The sequence below is a fragment of the Danaus plexippus genome, chromosome Z (genome assembly GCF_018135715.1).
Source record: "Danaus plexippus chromosome Z, MEX_DaPlex, whole genome shotgun sequence".
Lineage (NCBI taxonomy): Eukaryota > Metazoa > Arthropoda > Insecta > Lepidoptera > Nymphalidae > Danaus > Danaus plexippus.
The window spans coordinates 990355-1011601 of record NC_083559.1 but is presented as its reverse complement, the minus strand read 5'-3'; the positions used below and the strand labels follow the sequence as shown (position 1 = coordinate 1011601).

The 21247-nt window shown below is 30.7% G+C and overlaps 3 protein-coding genes across 5 annotated transcripts; 2 read left to right on the top strand and 1 right to left on the bottom strand.

Annotated features, from left to right (window-relative positions):
* Positions 1 to 72: 72 nt before the first annotated feature.
* On the top strand, positions 73 to 1808 carry LOC116778016 (uncharacterized). Its single transcript, XM_032671859.2, has 2 exons — positions 73 to 282; positions 696 to 1808. Exons 1-2 carry the CDS (start codon positions 150 to 152, stop codon positions 1106 to 1108), a joined length of 546 nt encoding a protein of 181 aa, XP_032527750.1. The 5' UTR covers positions 73 to 149; the 3' UTR covers positions 1109 to 1808.
* Positions 1809 to 1847: 39 nt separating this feature from the next.
* On the bottom strand, positions 1848 to 5355 carry LOC116777684 (gamma-soluble NSF attachment protein). 2 transcript variants are annotated; one of them, XM_032671359.2, is made up of 8 exons: positions 5193 to 5355; positions 4714 to 4781; positions 4194 to 4348; positions 3735 to 3890; positions 3593 to 3663; positions 3365 to 3512; positions 2944 to 3195; positions 1848 to 2860 (listed from the first exon to the last, which is right to left on the bottom strand). In XM_032671359.2, the coding sequence occupies exons 1-8, from the start codon at positions 5243 to 5245 to the stop codon at positions 2768 to 2770; spliced, it is 996 nt and encodes a 331-aa protein (XP_032527250.2). In that variant the 5' UTR covers positions 5246 to 5355; the 3' UTR covers positions 1848 to 2767. The 2 variants fall into 2 exon arrangements, with proteins under 2 accessions (XP_032527250.2, XP_032527249.2); XM_032671358.2 differs by having other exon boundaries at positions 1848 to 2866; positions 5193 to 5354.
* Positions 5356 to 11825: 6470 nt separating this feature from the next.
* Positions 11826 to 19250, top strand: LOC116777316 (zinc finger and SCAN domain-containing protein 22-like). 2 transcript variants are annotated; one of them, XM_061526519.1, is made up of 2 exons: positions 11826 to 11979; positions 16272 to 19250. In XM_061526519.1, exons 1-2 carry the CDS (start codon positions 11925 to 11927, stop codon positions 16922 to 16924), a joined length of 708 nt encoding a protein of 235 aa, XP_061382503.1. In that variant the 5' UTR covers positions 11826 to 11924; the 3' UTR covers positions 16925 to 19250. The 2 variants fall into 2 exon arrangements, with proteins under 2 accessions (XP_061382503.1, XP_061382504.1); XM_061526520.1 differs by lacking the exon at positions 11826 to 11979 and adding an exon at positions 14667 to 14934.
* Positions 19251 to 21247: the final 1997 nt, after the last annotated feature.

The following is a 21247-nucleotide window of genomic DNA, read 5'->3' as shown; positions in this document are numbered from 1 at the left end:
TATAAAAAAATTTAAACTAATAAGTATTACATTTATAGACTGTAAAAATCAAAGTATTGTCAATTTTATAGTCTGACAGATAGCAATAGACAAACAATAGGCGGCCATTGAATTTGTTTATTTGAGAATATAAGATAATAGCCATCAAAATGCCAAAAAATATAACGAGTGAAGTACGTGATATAATATTAAAAGTAAAGGAATTTATGGACGAAGAAAAGCGTATGCAAGTACCTATAATACCGCTGAGTAAAGTTTATGTTAGAGTTTCCGCCGCTACTGGTTAGTTCTACAAAATCACATCAATTTATTCAATATTTTAATATAACTTAATATCGTACCAACTCTTATTATACAAACAATCCCATAAAACAAAAAAATATACTGTTAGTTAAAAAAATTGTCAGCCTTTGTGCCTTTACGTTATTATTACTTCATTGTTTTATGTTTGTAGTTACTGTTAAATTATTTTTCAATTTCTTTCATTTCTATTAATGATTCACTGTTTGCAATCTCATCGGAGTCAAGAGAATTTTTTAATGTCAAACTTAAGTGTTCTTAATAAACATTTGTATTGAGATATAAAAAATATACATATATCTATATGTATATTTAACTTTAAAAAATTAATATAAATTCCTGTGTATTTGTAGTTGACTCACTGATATAAATTTTTTAAATAATTATTATAATAGGTGTCTCAGAGAGAACTATACTCAACATAGTCAAAGAGGCGAGGCTCGTTGAACAAGGGTTATTAGATCCAGAAACATTAAAGAAATCACCGAAAAAACGTGTCAGAACAAAAGGAAAAATTGAAGTTGATGAATATGACTTACAAGTGATAAGAAGAAAAATTCATGAATTTTATGCATTCAAGAAAGAAGTTCCTACCATCAACAAACTCCTGCAGATACTCAAAGAGGAAATAAATTTTAAAGGATCAAGAGAGACATTGAGAAAAATTCTACGCAAGAACGGTTTCCAATTCAGGAAGACGAAAAACAGCAAAGACAAAGAGCAACCTCCGGAATCGACGTCATCAGTACCACCAATGGTGCCCCCATACATACATTCAATGTTCAGCCATAAGAATATACAACCATAGGCATTTGAAGTAATTTTAAAACATGTAACTACTATAATGGCTGACTTTTTAGATTTTATAGAGTAATTGTGTTTGTGAATATTATATATAGCGACTTTGTCAGTTATAAACCAGGATGTTAGTATTATGATTTTACACTGTTAGTTATTCTATGTATTGCAACCGTTGACTTATATTGTTACATGCATGCTCCAATATTTTTAGCACCACAGAAGTTCACTAACAAAATATACTGAACTACTCGACGATGATGTCAAATAGTAAGTTTAGACTGACTATAATCAAATATAACAATACATATATGAAAACTCAACTGTAATATAAACATACAGGGCACTGGAACATATTGATCTTTCTTGTTACTGAATGTTTTTAAACTGTTAGGGAAGTCCTGTTAAGTTTTAATATGTATTATTACTATATTTAGTTGGTTTCTCGTTAATCTACAGGACATGTCCGACTATATACAATTACAGCAATAAAGTTAATTTGTACAGATCTCTTTAGTTGTTAAGCTAATATAATTGTTGCATAGGATATTTATAGGGACATTTTTATGTAGACAATTTCATTATACTTAAGGCGCCTGTTATCAAGTATTGCATAGTTTTGTATACACAACACATATATTAATAGTGTTTATATCCATGTAAACATTTTAAATTTATATGGAAAATAAATTAATTTTAACATACATAAATATATTTTATTATGATAGAGGGAGAAATAATTGAGATCGTTGAATTTTAAACACAGATATATTTCAGCTAATATTCATTTCTATAATTTATAATGTTTTTTAATAAAATTGACACAAACTAGCTTAATAATTTTCTAAATTAATATATATATATATATATATATATAATATTTCATCAATGAATTACAAATTATTAAATAACACTAGAACATTTTTGAAATTATAATATGTAAGCAAAACCTATTGTAAAGTATATATTTATCCTTAAATCCTATATGTCTATAAAAATTATAAGACTGTACATAAATCTACAAAACTCTACATATATCTATTATTTATTAAAGTAATATAAAATTAAAAACGAGAACAGTCTACGACCAGCAATGATTTCTGTTAATATTTCAAGCAAAGCAAATGTGCCAGTGTCAGTATCTGCCACTTGTGATCTGTATTTATAAAGATCCAATATCAAAGTGCTTAACAACTAACATAGCTGAGACAACTACAGCCGAATAATATTTAAATATTATAAAAATAAACAATATTTTTCACATTAAACATTGCACAAAATATTACTATTGAAATTATCCAGTATCAAACAATATACAAACTAACAATCACAAAAGAAGCACCTTGCGAAATCCAACAAATGGCTGTAAACATTAATTTTCTCAATATATTTTATCTAAAACTATGCTCAATAGATTAGGAATAGAAAATCTTTGAAGACTTAATTTATGATTTTTTTTTAAGTATTTATATAATGTAAACTTTAAGAATGTCAGCAAGGAGGTGAGAGCAATGAGGCTAAATTGTTTATGGATGCGAATAGATAGTGACATTTATAAAAAAAAAAGTAGTGTTTTGATCTTACAGCAAGCTAATATGATTACATCCTCACACATAAGTGAGGGATAATTTTATAGACATTTGATAATATAACAACATTTGTATTTAACTCAACAGAGTTCGTCTTCATCATCATTCTTAACATCAAAAGCTGATGTATCAAATGTGGATTGTTGGCCAGAGCCTTCACGGGTGTTGCCCTCCTGTAACTAACACATATATATATATATATAATAATTTTATATTGGTAATTAATTTCATAATTATTATCAACACCTCCACATACCTCAGAGCCTGGATTAGCGTTGGGGCTGACATATGAGGGCGCTGCATTTTCCCTGACATTGGCCTTCGGTATGGGTTCGATTGATTCGGGCAGTGGTACCGTGGTAGCCAGTCTCGCATATTCAACATCCATGCTCCGTATGAAAGGCGATGCGAGCGCCCTCTTAGCAGATTCCCTGTCCTCTTCATCATATGCTTGTAAAAGTTGCTCGATTGTCTGCATCTCGGGAGCCTCACAATTGTTACCCCATTCCTTGGTAAAATTAATCACAGGTTTTAATATTACTTATTAAACTATACAATTTGAACACAATATAATATATATCCACAATTCTACCAATCACAGTCCAATTCTGAAGTTTTTAAGGTATAGCACTACCAATGATTTATATAGTAATAAAGGTGTGTCAATAATTACTAACTTTGTAAGCCTTTTCAGCTGCGACCGCATCACCCCTAGCCAGCTGTACCAATACAATAGCCACCGTCAATCTACCAACAGCATTTATATTCCCTGATTCCTGATGAAAACCGATCTCACGACGTATACTATCAACAGCTTCATCATATCTATTTAAAAAATGTATAAATTTGTGAATAAGCTTTCAATAAAAATCTGTAACCATTCATATTATGTCATGATATGTTACCGTTCCATTTTCACCAAAATCCTCGACGACTTGCTTATGTACTCCGATCCCTGGTGCTGACTGCTCTCAGTCTAAAATGTATAGGAAGAATTATTATTAAATTCTAATACAATTGAACTCAATAATAAATAATCAGAATTACCGAAGATACATCAGCTGCTTGTTGGAACAGTTTAACGGCCAATTCCGGTGCCCTATCCTCGATAATCTTTGCCACTTTGTCCAAAACATTGGCTCCAGAATCACCGGAGCCATGTTGTTGATACAGGTTGCTGGATTCCAAACCCATGTTATAAAGCTGGAAAACCAATTTATATATACTGTTACTTATTGATTGATTGTTTAAACCAAACCCCTTAAAGCAGTGGTTCCCAAAATTATTTTGCTAACTACCCACTTTGAGAATAAATTTATTTTATATCGCCTCCTTTTACACCTACATAATAACTTATTGCATTTAAATGATTTTGCAAATCATCTCAATTTTTTTGTGGATCTCTTATTGCACTCCTTTAGGACTGCAACTTTGGGAAAGGCTGCTTTAAAGTTTAATTTAATAATACTACTATTAATTGTAAATGTTTTGTATATAAATCTATACCTCTTCAGGACTTGCAACCTCTTTGCTTACAATAACAGCATTTTCAATAGCTTTACCCGCATGGAAGAATGAATGATTTTTCGTGTACAGATCGGAGGCCTTCATGTAACATTCCTTGGATTTATTCACATCCCTCGCAATACGATAGCATTGAGCTAGAAGGAAAATTTAATATCAAGAGAACAAAGACTTAATACTTCATAATTATATTATATTGCAATAATGAAAATATAGCCATCATATCTTTAATGGCATTGACTACAAGAAGAATAGATGCAAAAATGAACATGAAAATTAAGATATACTTTCAGGACTAGGTACTGGAACTAAAAACAAAAATTGTAAGTCAAGCTCAAACCCCTTGATTACACTTTTGTTGCAGAAGATTTATTTTTTATTAAATATAATTTGGTGGTGTTTAAATTTATTATGTGAGGTCATGTTCAGAAACTTTGAGAAAAGATAACACAATGATTTGACAGTAAACTGTCAAATATAATTAAAAAATAAAACCAAATACCTGCTTGATTGTATTCATCGGCTGCCGAGTCATAATCTGGCTTCCATTTCAAAAGTGATGTCTTGAGGCTGCAACAAATCGAATAAAAATTGTTATAGAACTATCATTAGTCATTGGAACTCAATGGTTGCTCTACCAAGGTACTGTTTTAACTGATACACATCGTCATAATATTTATAAAACTTCAAATTATTCGCAGTACAATATTAAAAATAACTTGCCATATTGATCAATAAAAATTTCAAAAGTTTAAGACATTTACTTGTAGTTATTTTATTTTATACACCATTAGAGCAAAACAACAAAGTTTTATCTTGATATAAAATTAAATTACACAAAGGTCTATTTCTTTATACGTTAAAGTACTTAGAAGTTATTAAGTCGCTCAGGTACAAATTCGCCATGCAAATTTTAGATGCAGCAGTTCTAAAAACATGAAAATAACAAATAAAAACCAAAACATTTAATGTTGTACTTACAATTTTTCGGCAGCCTTGCAGTGTTCTTGAGCTTCCTGCAATTTACTAGACATCTTTATCTGTAAGTGTATTTCTCTTTTCAGAATCAAAAGACACGGAATGTTCTACTTCCAGGTACAAGAAAAATCAATAACTTTGATTTGGTCACCCACTGGCATAATGTCAAGTTTCAATGACAGCACTTCTAGACAAAAAATATATATTACCTACTTAAAATAAACTTACATTAAATAAGAAAATATCCCCTACTTATATAAATAATTTGTAAATATTTGTATAAAAAATGGACTAAATAAAAATTAAAAACAAACTGTCTAATTATTTCCTATACTTAGTGGCTACTAAATAGTTACTATAAATATAAGCATTATATTACATATTCGTATTTATTTAATATAACGTTTTATTACATATTATTATTTTTGCACCAAAATAAATAAATTATTACATGCAAATAAATATATTCCTTTTTAATATCATAAAAATCAGTGAAAGAAACCTTCCATCATTAGATTTATTTATTTTTTTGTCCTGGATTCATTATAAATTATTATAGGCAAAGTCGTTTTAAAGCCACTCAAGTGAAAAACCCGCTCAATAACTTAAAGCAATTAAAAATTTATAACTTGGAATACGATAGGAATAGAAAATATGTTCCTACTGACATTTAAATTAAACTTCCTTTAAAATACTACAAGACGTTCCTGGAATAAGAAACAACTATTGATATTTGATATATAAAATATCCATTCTATGAATTTAATTTGATTCGTGTATATTTAATTTTAAAACGGTAATAATTTTGTAAAATATTTTAATTTATTCTAGTAAAGATATTATCGATATATGTACTTAATTAGGTGCAAAAAATTGAGAAGGAAAATTTAAATTAATTAAATAATTTAAATGATTACAATTAAAAAATAAAACAACTTTTATGTCATTTTTGAAAGTGTCTTATAAATCGACTATTTCATGGGATTTTCAGTTAACTAGTGGGGTTAAAGTATTTCTTAGAATACTATTTGATTCCGTGATAATTAGTACTAAAACGTTCTTAAACAGATTTTATTAAAGCAGTAAATATTTTAAATATTGGTCATAAAATTGGTTTTATAAGTTTATTTATCAATGAAATTTAGTTTTCACCCTCATCAACCGCAGCAATTCTGTTATATTTGCAATATACTTCACAGTGACATCATAACAATAATATAGAAACGAAATTCTTTAATCACAGAATCTTTGGACCATATTTAGATTACTGAACGTTCTTCGACCTTAGTCCCGTATTTATATTCTATTTCACCCATATTAGAAACATGGTATTATTCATTCACTTATCTTCACCTAACTGATCAATTTTAAAATAGGGTTGTCGGCCTTCAAGCAGCTTCTAATTCGAGGTATATTGGACCTAATTACTAGGTAAATACAATCTAAAATCGTAATACCGTGAACACGCTCACGAAAAAGCAAGATATATTATAATGCACACCTAAGTTTCAAATACGTGCAATTCTTAACGTTTGTTTGAAGAATACGCCAGGATTTTGTTGCTTTACGTTTCTTAATATATTCATTAATGAGTATGTAACTTTCAAAGGTTAGAATTGTTTTAATATCAAACTATGAGCTATTGGATAAAGTCACCATAATGTTGGTACCAAACAAATAAATAATGAACAACATCTTGCATGTAATTTTTTTAATGAAAAGTATTTAAATATATATAATTATAATAATAAGTATTGAAGTTATGTGTTATAGGAATGTACTATGAAGGTACGTAATTAATTACGCTAAAGAAATAACGGTCGCGTTTAAATAATTTATCTGTTTCAAACTTACAAGTACCAAACTAATGATGTTATTATAACAAAAACTCAAAATATAAAAAAAATATATATTCGAAATTAATTGATTTTTTATATAAGTACACAGTTTATATGCGAATTATTTAAATTTAATTGTTACAATTGATATGACTGTTCGCGTTTTAGGTGAATAGTGGAACATTCGCTATACTTATCTTACATTTATTTCTCTTTGTATCGCGGACATCCCTCTAAATTTTCCAATTAAGGTATACTTACTGTGTAGGAGTTGTTTAAAATATTGTTAAAACATACCTACTCGAAATGCAATTGACTTGTGGCAACTGAGTAGATTTAGATTAGACCAAAATAATTGTCTGGCGGCCGCTAAGACGCAGTCCATTTATAGATTACTTGTGAAATCTTAATTAGGAATGCTATAAATTCCTTTAAAAGCAACATATGGGACCAAAAAATCAAACTAAAAAACAAAAATGATTGACAGGTTAGCTCATAAAACATATTTTGTGTACGGATATCATAAAATATATTATTTTTTTGAACAGGCAATACTTTCAATCATAAAATATCTAGATGACTGAACAGGGCCAGGTATATTGAGTTTTAATTCGACTTCCGTCTATTCTCGAGTTGTTATGAAACGAATATTTCACTAAAACTAGTAGTGTTCATAAAAATATTCATTTTATATTGCATTTTTTAATAAAGTTTCCGATAGATCAAGTGTTATTGCGTTTTAAACCTAGGTACCCTAACCGATATTTAGTCAGAACAATATTTTATTGAACACTGATTTTAATCAAATGGAAGTAATTGTAACTGTTCAAAATATAATAATAATAATACGAGCATCTGTGAGTCGTACTTAAAAATTTCCACGTGAGAATATTGTCGTGGGTATCCCCCGCCACTCAGCCCCACGCAAGACAGGGGGAAGAATCAAAAGAAAATCGTATAACGGTTCAAGAGCCCCAATTATATAATTATTATTATTACAAATATATTCCTATAACAATCACTGCTTTATGTGTAGCGTAATTTATCATGACGATCCTTTGTAAGCTCCGAAAATCTGCCTGAGAAAAAGAGTTTGAAGCGAATACATTGATTCGTGAGGGTTTTGTTTATAAACAAATTCATTACTTTTAAAATTCCTACGTATATAATTTTACTATTCGTTTATTTTAATAGGATCTGTGTTAAAAATGTAAATGTTTACCTAATACTTATCTACTTGTAGTTCGCACCGTCCGGCTGGATTTGAGTAAATTTTGTTTGAAACAAAATAGATTTAAATATTTGTGGAGACGGATGAACCCTGAGGATAAGATATGATTATTACAAGGAAGCAAATGCTTAAAAGACTCCGCTGTAACATTATATTTTTTTCTCTGTGGATTCAATGCTGTTCATACAAAATATATGTAGACAAATAGATAACAAACTCGCCTACCTGTATTGCAATCTAAATTTAATTGATAAGCATTCACTATCGATACATTGCTTATATTTATCTATACCGTGTTATTCCCACGCTTACCGTATGGATGTATATTCATGATTTGATTGAAAATGCTTTTAAAAATTATGCAGATTATACAACACAGTTTAATCTTAAGAATAAATATGGTTCATTAATACGATAAAACGTATTTTTCGTTCAAATTATTTATTAAAAAATTTATATATATATTTATAATTTTATACTATTTTTTATCTTTTTTACATAGTGCCAAGAATGGAACTATTCAATTTTGGAATGTTTATTGTCAGATATTATCCTTACCCTCCATATTAGGCAATTTTCGCAATTATTTCGATAAGTTAATACACATCGTAGTATGCATGATAATTAGATTTGTTTGTCTTTACCGGAAATCACCTTTTTATACCGCTAGTCGTCTATATTTTTTTGGCATTCGCTACCCCAACTCATGTCTTGTTATAAAATATAAGTAATTCATATATTATAAGGTGGCGTATTTTAGGTACTCATTACTGCACTCAAAGTTATTTATTGAAAAAAGGCTTTACGACTAGTAATGTGCATATTTCCGCAAGACGGAAATTAAAATAGACGGAATTACTGTTGTTTCATAAAATAAAAGTTTCGTTATTTCCTGTTTTTTTTTTTTTTCTAAACGCAGCTTTGAAGTCAATCATCTTAGTTTTTAACGAAATACAATTGTCGCGAAATATGGAAAACAAACAAACAAAAAATATTAATAGGTGATAATATCGTAAATTTAGGGTTCCGTCGCTCGTGTGGAATGAATAACAGTAAAATCTGACCAGTCAAGGTATTATTAGCAGTAAGGCGGAGGGCACATGCAGGTGTGAATCGTGGGAAATCTTTCCCCTAACGCCTAGGACACACTTTTAGCAGGCGGAGGGCGATTTGCAAAACGGTATAGGGGTAAGATTCTCACGGCCTCTAAGATATTAGTTGACAAATACAGAGAAAACATACCAGGAGTACCGCTAGTATCTATTTTTAGTCTATTCTATTATCACCTATAAGGTTTTACTGAACCAGTATGGAATCCCGAGGAAAATAATATAGCTACGACTGTTAAATTAACATTAATTAATATGATTTAAAACGCTAGTGATGTAAACTTATTTTTTTATATCGATACTGAAACATCACTCACAATTCGACCAGGTGTCAAAAGCTCACCGTGAGAGTCCTGAACGCGCCAGGGTACTTCGGCTCCCTAATAGTAAACCATTGCTAACTTTTGACATTAAAAATATAATACATAATCCCGCCAAAATTAATAGCAGGTTCATAATAATGTACAGAGCAAGTATCTGAATAATTATATAATGTTGAATTAAATCTGTACGGTAATTTCAGTGAAATCATTTCACTTAAATTTATATGTTTTCTTCATATATTAATATAATATAATCGGATTATGTTTAATTATAATATAAAATATGAATTATTTGTTAATATAAAACGAAATATTTTCATGCGAAATCAATTCGTAAAATTAAATTTTAATTATTGAAATACGAATTAATTTTATTTTGTGACATACGTATTTAGTTATTTAATATTGTGAAACACAAAGGCGTGTACACAAATGTATTTCGACCATAGATATCAATGTTGTTGAGATACTTTTCCGTGATGAGGTACTTTTTATTGCGGCAAAAAATTTCATTAAAAGGAAAATTCCAATACAATGATCTAAGAGTAATGAAATTAATTATGAAATGTAACAAATATGTTGATGAGTATTTCGTTTGATTTTTTTTTTTTTGTATTTATTTATTTATTTATTTATTTAAATAGGAAGCCAACGTTGTATACAATTTTAGTTCTTAGTCTTAATTAACACTAAATTATTTAATTTGTTACATGCATTAATTGTACACCCCACTTATAGGCTAACTCGACATTCGCATGTACATGATATGTATTGTATTCATAGGTCTGATCTGAATTACACTTAATAGCTTCGACTCAAATCAAATCCTCTCATAACAAACATAAAAACATGTCTACAATCATAATAACTCTTACAGGTTCTCGATCGATAACTAAACAAACTTCCTTATTAATAAAAAACGTAAGAACATGAAGTCAAACCTTCGACGGATTCTTAGTTATAAATTTAAAAAAAAACGGTATCATATTTATATGGAAGTAACTTAATAAATGATATATTAAAACAAAAATATATAATACAGAAATGTTCATTTTGAACATCATTTGCATAAACTATTCAATTTCGGGCTTACATTTGTACGCGTGTTGTAATTAACTCACTTATATTTTGTATTATATTAGCTCTGCCCACGAGTTCGTCAGAGCGGGTTTGTTTATAATTTTTATCTCTACGTTTAAACAATAAGAAAACAAAAATAAATACCAGTTATTCCGTATTACTTTACTTAGTTATCGGCTAGTGAATTACCTGACAAAATTGGCCCACCGATTTCAGAAATTACCTAGAACAGGTAGACAAATAGACATGAATTTCATTAAATGTTATATATATATATATATATATATATATATATATATATATATATACGTTTGATGTTGTATAGCAGACCTCAATATGCTATCCTTACAATTTCTTTATTTAACGAATGCGAAACAAACATTTTCTTTACGTCATACAAATAACAAATTGCGTTACCCATTACCGTACCTATCTTAACTTAAATACCTACATTTAAAAGTAAAATCTGAAGTTTGATACAGTTAGTTTAATGGAAACAAAAATCCTCTAAACATATACTAATATAATGGTTAATCGCTAAAAATATTCGCATCCAAAGCTACCAGAAAATGAAAAATAGTGTAAATATATCGCAAGTGCGAAGATGCGCACAGAAACATGCGTAGAAATATATACTTTAAAGAAAGAAGTTTGCATTAAAAGTATTAATTTTCAAAAAAAGAATGACCCTAAGCAATGACGGTTTACACAGATAAATAAATAGTACCATCCAATCGTACAATAAAGAAAGATAATCACAGAAATATATACAATTGAATAATAATAATATCGAGATCATTATACAGTTTTAAAATTTATAGTCAATAGATTAGAGGGTCTTATCAGGACGCGCTAAGACACCCACGACTTTAACAAAGACAGCTGTAACCATAGGGTTGCTATACCGCCTTCTTTCTCACGAGTCTCCATCTGCGTAGATTTCGGACCCTTCTTAACTTCATCGCGTATTACACAATAATAAAACTTGCTTTTATTATTTTTCTACCCTAGCACTGATTTCATATAACGGGACTCATTCGTTGTGAGGACATCGCGCGTGCTACATCGGAAATTCCGCTGAAAGTTTTTTTTTTTGAACCCGGTGGTATAAGTTTGTGTTTGTGTATTGGATAACGTTAGTATTGAAAATTAAAATGCAAGCTCTGTTCGATTCTCAAAAATCTGACATTAGAAGCTTGAACATGTCTGGTGAGTTTTTATTCGTTTTGTGCCATTAATATCGTTCTGTTTGAAAATGTTTTCATAAATTTGTTTTATATTATTTTGATTCTTTGGATTCATTAATGTTTTTTTTATTAATATTTAACATTTAAGTCGTGAAAACGGGAATGATTTTCAGTGAACAATTTTATTTTTAATTTATCTTGTGATGCGAAAGCTTGCGACGGCCGGGTCTCGAATAGGTTATATGAAGTGAATGTTTAGGACTCTAATGAAGTTCTAACTTAATCTTACGGAAGTATAAGTTTGTTAGTGAATTATTTTTTCTCTTAGCCGCATGACTTTAAATTAAATTCTAACTTATATTCTGTCCTGCGACGTTCGTTATGGAATCTTTCAGATAATTTTAATCGGATTAAAAAAATTATGTAAGAAACAACAGCGGATTAAAAAATTTATGTAATAAACAACCTGATGGAAATTCTTGAGTTATTTTTAAACAGATTATAAAATTTATAGAATAAACAACATCGGCTTAAAACGTTGTTCCCTATTTTAAACTGACTAGAACTAATTAACTATCAATATAAATATTAATGACTAATTAGACAGATTTAAATATGAATAAATAATTATATATATATATAAATATATGTATCTACTATTTTAAAAATGGAATAGATCACTTCGCGATAGATTCTTATGAAATTTCCTCTACAAAATAAATACTTTTGAGAAGTTAAATTAAAAAAAAGTTGACACCTTGTTAATGTCAATGTGTCATATAACCATTACCAAATAGCTGTAGATCTCTTATTTATAATGAACATGGTACATCGTGAACAGGCCCGCCGGAAGCGAGCGTGCAAAGCGTGCACTGCACGAGGACGGCACGCCTAGGGGGCGGCAAATTGAGTGACTTCTATCTTGTCTTATTCAAGTCATTGTCATAATATTCATAGTATAAGAAAATATAACCGCCTTCTATCGGCATCCGTAAAAACTAAGATGGCAAACGTCATCTGACATTCGACGAAAAACGGGAATCCCCTTTGAGCTTCCTTCAATTATTTTGTATATGATTTCTCGGCTCAGTTGAATGATATTTTAACTTGTGTAGTGTAATTATTATTCAATATCCATATATATACTGAATTATCCGTAAGAATAAAGCAGAAGTGTGCAGAAATCGTAATTACGGTAGGCACGACCTAACTTGTTTATTGACTTAAATATCACAAAGATAACTGTACAAATATTAAGCAACAATAACCAAAGGGCTTTTAAATCTCGAATATTAAATTTACGTTTTCTTTTCATCATCTACATAAAGGTGGTAGATAATTCGCAGACATTTACCGTATTCGAAATAAAAAGCTTTGAGTGCAAATTGATGGTCCAACAGAATCGATTAACTTAAACCATTACGGCATAACTCTGAAAAAGTATTCCAGGCTTTGCTGGAGGTATCTGGTGGTTCGTCGGAGTGGGATTGTACTACAACCCATAAGGCTCATTCGCTTGCTTTAAACCTTCAATGTTATAGATTTGCTCGGTAATAATTTGGTTGGATATTTTAAAAGAAATTAATTCTCTGAGCAAAATATGCAGAGCCCTACAATGCACACTCGAACCTGCATAAATTTGATCAATAAGTTGATTGATAGGGTTACAGAATATCGCACGTCCGAACACTCTGGAACGGCATTAGCAGAAGCTTCTAAAGTGGCTCACGGACTCAACGTAGAAAAAGATTTCCCACCAGTGAATAAAATTCGTCCAAGAAGAAAATCAACACAATTTAATTGGGAACACATTAACGAAGTTATAGTAGACCACAAAATCAAATACAGAGTATAGTTTTATTTTAGAATCCTAGATCAAACGGTAACTTGTTTAAAGGATAGGTTCGACGAGTTAAAAACATTTTCCGACGTACTTGGCTTTTTTGGCAACAACTTATTTAATTATTCCAATGTTGAGTTAATAAAACATTGTAAAGATTTAAATCTGAAACTTAAATATGATTCTAGCGGAGAATCAGACATGGACGGAATCGATTTACTTTTATTTGAAGACATCATTCCATTAAAGTTGCATTTTGTACAAAGGCAATCTAGTGATCCGCAAACTCTATTACAATATATTTTGACCGATGACTTAATTTTTACATCATCGAACACAGCAATAGCGTTAAGGGTTACTAGCTAAGTAAGTAAGTTAGTAAGTTATTAGCTAAGTTACTTACATCAACGGTCTCAGTTGCATCTGGTGGAAGGTCTTTTTCTTAATTATAAATTACAAAAAAACTATTCAAGATCAACAATGCACCAGCAAAGACTGAGTTTTCTAGCAATACTTTCAATTGAACATGAAATCGTAGATAGTTCGGACACAAGAAAGTTAATAGAAGATTTTGCACATTTAAAGGCTTTTAAGTTTTTTTTTTTTTTTTTATAGTTATAAAACTTGTAAGTTTGAAAATTTTATCTTCCGTAGACAAAAGTAATATATTTTTTTGAAAAAAATAATTTGTCTTTCCTTTTTTTCACACCATAATAACTAATAAGGAAATATGAAACCTAGTACAGCGGCATGCGCATACGCGTAGCCACGGCGGTAATCGCCTTGACATCCGAGGCGCTATTTTCGCGAAGACATTCTGTTGGGCAATCGGCAGGTGGTATGGGGGCGGTTGTCAGTCGTCCGCGACGCGTTCATGCAGATGGACGTAGAACGCGTGCCCACCAGCTCTGTTAACGAATGTCCATTCGGATGCTAGTGCGGGGAGGAGGCGACCGGTTCGCGGTCTCACGCCCGGCCCGACCTCACCGTTCACTGTACGCAACGGATCTCGTTCTGAGTGCATCTTCGTTACAAATATGTTGTATAAAGACAATGCGAATATTACAACCAGATAGCCGTTCTGATTAAGGACTTGTGCTCGTTCATTTTGATATCGTCTCACTGGATGTGAAATATGTATGTTGAATTTTTTTTCCTTTTATTTTTTTTTCTGTTACGTATGTTATCTGTGTTTCTTTTACTTCTAATAAAACTCTTCGTTTTAAATAGTCGTGTATAAATAATAATTCTTGTATATAATTAAATAAATTAATCTACATGCGCTTCAATTGTATATACACGAGTGCCTAATATTTGTAAATATGCTAACAAGGTGCAACATTCAAGTAAATTTACTGTATTGTAGTACACAGTTTCTGTTTTGAAATAAGTTAAACTAACTAACAACTAACCAACAGACCGCCGAATAGTTGCTTTGATATATCTAATACCTACTGCTTTCAAATTTAAGCTCAAATGTTGTCTAGAACATGCCCGTATTAGAAGTACGTACTGATTACCAACAAGCGCACATACGCTATAACTTTAGAACGTTAAATTATTGAGTAAAAGTACATTTTTCTTATTTATCTCCCTAATTGAATATAGTTCGTCATAACGACTGAATAAATTATATATTATTATACGTGAGACCAATCACTGTAAGGTTTTTCATAACCTGACCTCGTGACATAAGAATTCGAGGTCTACGTCTCGATGTTAAACTAACTCACTCTAGAAGTCTTAAGAACTCTGATAGAATAAAATACCTCCTCAGAAAAAGTAGCTGATAAAAACAATTCCTTCACATTTCGGAAGAACTAAATTTAATTTTATTAACTATACAATTCCTATGTCCTATGTTTTGTAAATAAAACCTCATAGATATATCGCAATGACACAAATCAGTGTCTCTATATGAAAGTAAACATCGAGTCAAACATATAGCGTATCCGTCGTTGGAAGCCCTGCCTCATAGCAACAGATCGACTTACATTTCTTCGACCCCTTCGTCCTATTTCACAAAAACTCTATTAGCAACGCCTTAAAGACATAATCGCGCTCAAATCCATACCTCAAACTTTGGGGGATTTCTTTTGTACCGCCGCAGAAGGGATCTCATTGGTCTAAAAACATTTTCGCAGTACCAATCGGGCTTTAAGGATAAGGGTCGAACCCATTCAACGAACAGATGGATCAAAGGTGCAATACATTATCGCTATTTGCCTATGTTTTGTCATCTCGTTCAGTAAATAATGAAAAAACATCACCTGCCCTCAAACATTAAGGACTGTTGTTGGATGTCCAGTCGCGTAGTTTTAATTGCTACAAAGAGACGTGTTGCTTTAAACTGACATCGAAAGTTTTCACTTATGTTCAAAATGTTATTTCTTATATAGACGGTGAATATATTGAATGAAAATTAAAATGTACGTTGTGGTTTCTTGTATAAAAATGTGTTTATTTTTCACCAGGTTGGCATGCACCGCTAGGGCCGCTAGGGCTCGGAGAAGGCACCAGCGGCTTCGCGGCTAGCATGGCGGAAACAGCATCGGTTTCTCACAACCCCAAGTACATGCATAAACGTCGTCGGCTTTCACGTTTACTAGACAAACTCGCCGTTCAGATACGCAACAACAACCACTACCCTCGCTGGCTCATGCTCGACTCCAACTGCAACGAGGCCAAGTCAGAAGACGCACCTCTCGATCTCTCCTTGAAATCGGAGACGCCGAAAGTCGCCAATGAGACCAGCGGCTACATGTGTAACACGTGCGGTCAAACTTTCGCCGTTCACGACCGCCTCGCCAAGCATGTGGCCTCGCGACACAGGGACAGGCCTCCGGAGGCGGCCCGCGCATACGAGTGTGAGATATGCCGGCGACGTTTCGCCCGCTCCGACATGTTGACGCGGCACGCACGGCTGCACAGTGGCGTTAAGCCGTACTCTTGCTCGGCCTGCGGTCAAGTATTCTCGCGATCAGATCATCTCGCCACGCACCAGCGCACCCATACCGGCGAGAAACCTTACCGCTGCCCGGCCTGCCCATACGCAGCCTGCCGCAGAGACATGATCACGAGACACATGAGGACCCACACCCGAAAACCTCAACCCGCTGAAATTTAAACGACCATTATATCCGGACCCGTACGATGACTGGCTTTACAATTGGACACGATTTGTCTTCGGGCGTCGAGGCTGGCTGGTTGTGGTATTTATCTGTTTACTTATTAATTGATTATTAGTTTTATACTGTTACTATTTTGTAATTATTTTTATTCGTCTTTATAATAGGGCTGGCACTTCGGTAGACTCCTGTGTCGTTGTAGGTAAGGAAGGACATATCACATTGCTAATTACTGCAGAAGCAGCGAATTCTTTTTGGGCGATTTTTCTTATTAAATTTTATTATATGTAGAATATACTCTGCTTAGCGCAATGCGATGTGTCTTACCTATGAAAACGAAGTTAATTTTGTTGCTCTTGTATTTATTATATATAAATACTTGGTTGAAATCGTTTATTACAATCATTGACTTATTCTAATATTTTTTTTACTATCAAGTAGGAAATATGCTTTATTGTTTTATAATATATATATATTAAACTATACATACGATTTCCTTAACGAGAGACTTTTATGTGTTTAACATGAGAGCTTTGCGATTGTTACTCGGCGCCTTAAGGTACCATCATTTATTCCATATCACATTTTAATTTTAAGTTTTTTTCGTTATCTCAGTTAAACATTCTTCGTTAAAGACGTTATCACAAAGGAAAATCAATGTTTTACGTGTATTATTAGTGTTTGTTACAAAAAAATATTAAGTCTCTTTTTATTGTAGTGGATTAAAAAACAACAACCAAGAGACTATTAAATAATTCTCAGTTGATTAATTACGCTTCAATATATATGTAGGTGAAACATATCTGGGGTTTCCTTTGTAGTTTATTTAGTTTTATAGATAAAAAATAACCTTGAATTAAAAGGACCGTCTACTATGATTTCGTATTTTGTAGATGATTAGCAGCCCACCGTATTGTATTGCAATAGGTTATGTGCAAAACTTATTGTCATACAGGTGTATGTACCTAGAAACGAGTCTATTAATATAGTCTAAAAGTACGTAAGCGTACAAATATTTTCATCGGACATTAAAAAAAAATTCGGAAAGCACATTTTTTTTTTTTGTTATAAATCAGATGGGATAAAAACAGACATTTATTTATTCGTTTACCTACCTACTTGATGTCTAATTAGATTTTTAATCTAGAGTAATGTTACAGCCAATAAGAAGAATTTAAAAAAAAATCCCTATTTCCTATTAGTGTCAATAGAATTCTTAAAATCAATCTTATATGGAGGAAGAATCTTGAAATGTCTATAACTTAAAATTTCAATCGGATACCAAACTATTGTATCATGAACTTTGCATTATTATACTCAGCTTTACCATGAAGTATTATCTATAGTTGAAAATTACCTAATCGTAAAATTTATCTTAATGTTGATTCTTGATATAAAAAAACCATATGTAAATACTTTACCTCACTAATTATTTATATTTATGTTCCCAAAATATGTATGTAACAAAATTTGTATGCACATAAGTATAAAGTTTTCCAAAAAGTTACTCTCTTAATTAATTTTAGGTGTCTATAATCTAGGTTTAAGATATTCTTAATATATTTTGTTTGTCTGTGATAAGTTTTTTTTTTCAGTTAGTTTAAGCTGTGTGGACAATAATATATGAACTTATTGTTATCTGTTTGGTTTGTATTCGATTTTATTCTTTAGTGAAAACCAGGTTCTTGGTTAGTTGATCATAACTTTATAGATAGCCTTTTTTCTGACTTCAACCATACCATCAGATAATAAAATTTACTGTTATTTAAATTTAGAAATTCGAGAAAGCTGTTGTTGCTACAAAATGACAATAATGTTTCGACCGTCTATGAGTTAAACTAGTTGTTGTTGCACAGTTAGAATAAGATTTTTTCTATAAAACGGCAGGAAATTCCTCTAAAATGGGCCCTTTGAGCTAGAGGGCCCATTTCTTAATATGCTACGACCCTGATGAAAATTATATCTTCAGTGATCTGTTAAATTAACAATCGTAGCCGCCTTCTTGAAAAAACATTTTTGACTTCGGTTTAAAACGTATTTTCAAATGCTAAAAACACAGTGTACTGTTTAAATCCTAATGTTTTTGAATACAGCTATATTGCTAAATGAAAAATTTCATAAAAACTACTTTCCGTAGTATAATATTACAATTTAGTCTACATGAATTCAAGACAAGTTTCCTGTCTGTCACTGAAGCCTGTAAATTCAAAAAATTCTATTCAAGCGAGATTTCGGATGTGTTAGGCATGTAAAAAATATATAGTTAAGTTTTTATTATTATAATTATCATATTATAATATGACAATAAAACAAAATTGTTACAGCCCTATTGAGTTTTATTTATTCTTAATGACATAATCTTTGGATGTAAAAAAAAACAAAGTTTTTCCACAGACTATAGACATGTTACAATATTTATTGAATACAGATTATCTTAAACTTTTGATATGACATTGAGCGATTATTTATGTTTTACTGTCTTCATCTTTTTTATAATATTATAAAATTTTGTCAATAATTATTAATTATCTGTAAGTCACTTTGACACAGATTAAGTTTACGAATGAAATTATAAGTACACATTACAACCATCTCTGTATCCTGGTGATCAGTTGTTTTTATGCTATGGCTTCATTCGCACTGGAATCGTGGAGTATTTTGCCAATGTCAACGTTTTAATTTAATCTGTGACAACTTGTTAACACATATCAACTGCATACATGATGACATATGTATAAGTAAATTAAAAAATAATAAATGTATATTTTGTGTTACAATACCAGCATTACACTGTACATAAAAACCTGTCATTTACCAAAATATCCCTGTAGCAATCATAAAAGTCTTTGTTAATTACACAAAAACTTCCTTTAATATACGAAATATGTTTTTTTTAAATCGTACATAGTACTTAGATTAAACAAAATTTGTTAGAAGTGATTTCAATACTATCCTTTCAATATTTCCGATAAGGTAGTGAATAAAATAGCAATTGAATAAATACATAACATTTAACATCAAGTGTAACAGTTTAAAGTATCTACGTTTTATAAAAAATTTAGTCAATGAAATCAATATTTCTTCATTATCAGTTAAAGTAATATTATAAAATGTATTATAATTGCCAATATTATGCAAAAATAATATATATATATATATATACATATACATATATACATATATATTATATATTATATATTATATATATATATATATTATATATATTATATGCAAACAGAAAATTTTGTGCTTACCTACCTAGACCACTACTAAAACAACATTATGACCTCTCCTGGAATAATGCCAAAGAAAAGCATACCCGCAGGTAATTACAACACATGATTAGCATACAGCCAAGCAAACCTATAAAACTCCACAGAAAATACAACTTAACAAAAAATACGAAGGTAGACTGTGAAAACACGAAGTTAACGGAAAGTTTAATAGTCATATCCGAATCAATTTGGTACATAATAGAAAAGAGAAAAAATATATTTTATATAAAATGTTTAAAACTTAATCACCTACTCGTAAAAATGGAAGAAAGTTGGATATTTCGTAGGGGGCCACTGTAAGCATTACCTTTGGGGAAGTTAAACATGATCTCTAAACTCAAATTGACTTTTAACTACATATACTACATACAAAAAAATCATATTATTTGGGACATTTAAATGAAATAAAAAAAAAAAAGAATAAGTGTTCCGTGTTTGAGAATTGCTTGTTTTCAAAGAAAATTGCCGACACAGAATTGTTGATCGAATTATGAATGATTTAATATCTAACCACATGCAATAGTTATATATTCTATAATAGAGTGCCTGGAATAGAATAAGAATGACGTTTTTAAAACAAGTAAATTTTTCATACCGCCATTGACATATACACAACAAAAACCTTATTTAGAGAAACTAATTAATAAAAACATGTATAAGAATAAGAAATATTCAAACCAATTATTTAATAAAATTATACAACTATATATATTTATTCATATTTAATGCATTTATGACCTTCACATATCACGATATTAAAAAAGATATGAACATCAGACATTACCATGACATATATCAGTTTTTTTTTTAATAGAGAAATTGTTTTAATAATTGTAAATTGTTTTAATACAAGTAGACTATATACTTCATAAAAGAGGTCGCTTTCTGTTTGAATTACAGGCGCTGTATAGCAAACCTTTTTTAACTTATTTAAATACAACGATATATGACCTCGCTAATCACTTTTTTGTTCATAATCCAACTATCGCAACTCTTTTGACATTAGCGATCGACGAATTTAGTAAAAATACGGCAAAAGGGTTCGAA

Bases quoted from the DNA above. Each gene is read 5' to 3' on its own strand.
- LOC116777316 (XM_061526519.1), top strand. From the start codon at position 11,925: ATGCAAGCTCTGTTCGATTCTCAAAAATCTGACATTAGAAGCTTGAAC. The intron at 11,980-16,271 runs GTGAGTTTTTAT...ATTTTTCACCAG, and splicing joins TAGAAGCTTGAACATGTCTG to GTTGGCATGCACCGCTAGGG.
- LOC116777684 (XM_032671358.2), bottom strand. From the start codon at position 5,245: ATGTCTAGTAAATTGCAGGAAGCTCAAGAACACTGCAAGGCTGCCGAA. The intron at 3,891-4,193 runs GTATAGATTTAT...TTGGTTTTCCAG, and splicing joins AGGTTGCAAGTCCTGAAGAG to CTTTATAACATGGGTTTGGA. The intron at 3,664-3,734 runs GTAATTCTGATT...TATACATTTTAG, and splicing joins AAGCAGCTGATGTATCTTCG to ACTGAGAGCAGTCAGCACCA.
- LOC116778016 (XM_032671859.2), top strand. From the start codon at position 150: ATGCCAAAAAATATAACGAGTGAAGTACGTGATATAATATTAAAAGTA. The intron at 283-695 runs GTTAGTTCTACA...TTATTATAATAG, and splicing joins TAGAGTTTCCGCCGCTACTG to GTGTCTCAGAGAGAACTATA.